Source organism: Cyprinodon variegatus, unplaced genomic scaffold (assembly GCF_000732505.1).
Source record: "Cyprinodon variegatus isolate N-32 unplaced genomic scaffold, C_variegatus-1.0 Scaffold155, whole genome shotgun sequence".
NCBI lineage: Eukaryota > Metazoa > Chordata > Actinopteri > Cyprinodontiformes > Cyprinodontidae > Cyprinodon > Cyprinodon variegatus.
The window spans coordinates 736657-737942 of NW_015150608.1; the positions used below are offsets into that span (position 1 = coordinate 736657).

Below are 1286 nucleotides of genomic sequence, written 5' to 3' on the forward strand. Positions count from 1 at the left end.
AAATAAAAATAAAATAAAAAATGCTGTAGTCACATTTTCTTTACTTAAAGTCAAACACAGACACTAACTTTGCACATTGATCAATAAAAATACTGCTGCTAACGACCACATAGAGCAGACCTATAGATACGCATCTTTGCTCCTAACTCCAGGGTAATTCCCATGTCCAAAGGTGATGTCTATATTCAAAAAAAGATGAATAAAATATGAAAAAAATAATTTTGAAAATAAAATGTGAGAAAAAAAGCTTATTTGATGAAGAAGTTTTTACAAATTAATGTACAATAATGAAACAAAGTTCTCTCCATATAATATCCTGACTGGGTGTGTCTCTTTCCAGGCGCAGTAAACAGCAAGTCTAACATCCTGAACTCCACCTCGGACTCGGACCTGATGCGCTACCGTACCATATCCAAGATCCCCCAAATCACCCTCAACTTTGTGGATTTCAAGCCGGACCCCCTCATCGCCCTGCCCCCTGGAGAGATGGACATCATAGCGCCGTGCAAGCTGATCGACAGGACGCACAACGTCACAGAGAAGGTCACACAGGTAGGACGGCTTCCATGAGGGAGGAGGCGGAGCTTTGCTGGTTTCCATCTTTGATCTGTTTCCTCTGCTGCGGTTTATGTAACTCTGAAGGTAAAGGTGTGAGTAGATGTGAAGTTTGCATGGATGCAAATCTACGATCTCTTTATGTGTTTCGCTCCAGTCAGTTGAGTGAGCAGAGAACACCTACTGACTTTCATCAGACTGGGATTGCTTGAACATTGGTAAGAGGATTACTCTGCATCTCAGCAGAACTAAGCTTTTTACTGCCTGGTTCTGTTGTGCAGTAAAAACATCAGCATATAAAAACTGACCTCAGCATGTTCAGGAAAAGATGTTTAATTCGATCAGGGAAGCAAACCGATCACCGACAAAATTTATTGGTAATGATAAATTATACAAATATATGATTAGCAGGTTTTTAAATCTTTCCTTGATTTGAAATTTAATTTTGTTAATTTTGTTAATCATGGTTACTGATAGATCCTTTGGACCTATTTTATTTTTTTCTTTACAAATTCTGTTTTATTAACTGTTTAAAAACATGGCATAAGTGGTATTGAGATAGGATCCAAAACAAATGTAAAAAAAATACTCTACTTTTACAGCTAATTTGAACAGTTTTTCTTTAATTCTAATTCGGATTTTATAGAAAACTGTAATTTCAACTTAAATTAAGTTAAAAAAATAAGTAAAATTCCTAAATTCTGAATGTATACACTGGAAAAATGATCTAG

General features: G+C 36.1%; 1 protein-coding gene across 1 annotated transcript in view; it reads left to right on the plus strand.

The window, feature by feature from the left end:
• kcnh2 (potassium channel, voltage gated eag related subfamily H, member 2) overlaps nucleotides 1-1286 on the plus strand; it is a 368885-nt gene that overhangs the window by 191789 nt on the left and 175810 nt on the right. The window contains exon 6 of the mRNA XM_015377494.1: nucleotides 341-552. Coding sequence (XP_015232980.1) covers nucleotides 341-552 — 212 coding nt within the window. The remainder of the gene's footprint in view (nucleotides 1-340; nucleotides 553-1286) is intronic.